This window comes from Arachis ipaensis, chromosome B07 (genome assembly GCF_000816755.2).
Source record: "Arachis ipaensis cultivar K30076 chromosome B07, Araip1.1, whole genome shotgun sequence".
In the NCBI taxonomy this organism is placed as follows: domain Eukaryota; kingdom Viridiplantae; phylum Streptophyta; class Magnoliopsida; order Fabales; family Fabaceae; genus Arachis; species Arachis ipaensis.
In genome coordinates, this window is record NC_029791.2 from 120533886 (window position 1) to 120535341 (window position 1456).

The 1456-nt window shown below is 27.1% G+C and overlaps 1 protein-coding gene across 2 annotated transcripts in view; it reads left to right on the forward strand.

Moving 5' to 3' along the window:
• Positions 600-1456, forward strand: part of LOC107607861 — an 8135-nt gene continuing 7278 nt past the window's right edge. For both annotated transcript variants that reach the window (XM_016309760.2, XM_021106447.1), the window contains exons 1-3: positions 600-659; positions 954-994; positions 1087-1136. In XM_016309760.2, the coding sequence (XP_016165246.2) occupies positions 967-994; positions 1087-1136 (78 nt within the window). In that variant the 5' untranslated portion in view covers positions 600-659; positions 954-966. The remainder of the gene's footprint in view (positions 660-953; positions 995-1086; positions 1137-1456) is intronic.

The following is a 1456-nucleotide window of genomic DNA, read 5'->3' on the forward strand; positions in this document are numbered from 1 at the left end:
TTATTAAACTTACTTTTCTCTTAAAAAAATCATAAAAACAAACAATATTAGCAATATAGACTATAGAAAGAAGCTTCACTTTTCTCAATTTTTTACACTTACAACGTATAGATTGACTAAGTATTCGATCTATTTCATACCATTTATCAATTTTCTTATGAATTACATAAATTAATTTTGAATCTTTTTTTTATGAACAAGTGTTTTTTTTTTTACTATATATTTAGCATACTGTAGTTCTGTCCAAATCTCTCCCTAGTAGCTTTGATTTGAGATACATTGACTCTTTAACAATTCATCTTATTAATATATTTTTATTAAACAAAGATTAGCAGCTTCTTGTTTCCAATCGGCAAACAATTATGATAAGTTCTCTTAAAATAATATCCTTATTAATTCCTAGATTAGTGAAAAATATTAGATTTGGAAAAAAATATCACAATTTGACTTATTTATTTTTGGAATTTAATATCTTAAAAATAAAATATTTTTTTCATTACTCTGTTAATAAAAAATATTTATTAAAATAATGAGAAATAAGTTAAATAAGTTTATTACTCTCTGTATATATATTCCTATAAAAACAAGGGGCATGAGGAAAGAATGCAAGGCATCAACGCACATTGTAAAATTTGAGCTTGAGCTCCCACCAACATAAGGTTATTTTTCCCACTCCTATTTGTTTAGTTAAGCTCTCATCTTCCTAATTGTAGTTTAGGAGACTAATTTGTTACTATGATAAAATCTTACTATTTGACACCTTGAAATCCTTTTGGTTTCATTGAGGAAGGAAATTCATATATGAGATAAGCAATAATTACCCTTCCTTTGAGGTTTCAATTTTATTTGAGATAAACAATTTTTTTTTTTACTATTATTTGGAAGAAATAAAGCTGCCCATGTATCAATTTTTGTTGTCATAATTAACCTTCTTTTTTTAATTTCTGTATCAGGGGATCGGATACAATGGACGAAGAAAATAGCACAAATCTAGGTCCGTTATTTTTTCTCAATTTTGATTGACAATATATATCAATAAATTTAATCATCGTTGGAGCAACCCATTTAATTATCGTTGGTTTACAGGTTTAGATTCAGCGAATTCGATTTTTGACGAAGAAATGGTTAATTTAGAGGTAATTATACTCAACTGAGATTGTTAAATAAATCATAAAATTGAGCATTGTTTTCTGAGCTGCCAATTAGGAGCATATACTTGAATTATATAAACCCAAATTAAAAAAAAAAAAACTTTGTTCAATTTAATTTATATAACTCATTTGTTGGTGGGTGCGATTGTGATTTGTGTGTTGTTTTGGTGTTGTTCTTGACACGAATAAAATTTTCTTTCCATACACAGTTTATAGTGTTGAGATCCCTTGTCAAGCCATTCAGATTTTGACATTTTGTCCAGATCTCTTGTCCTCTTGCACTACTACGTACTGATATATATACC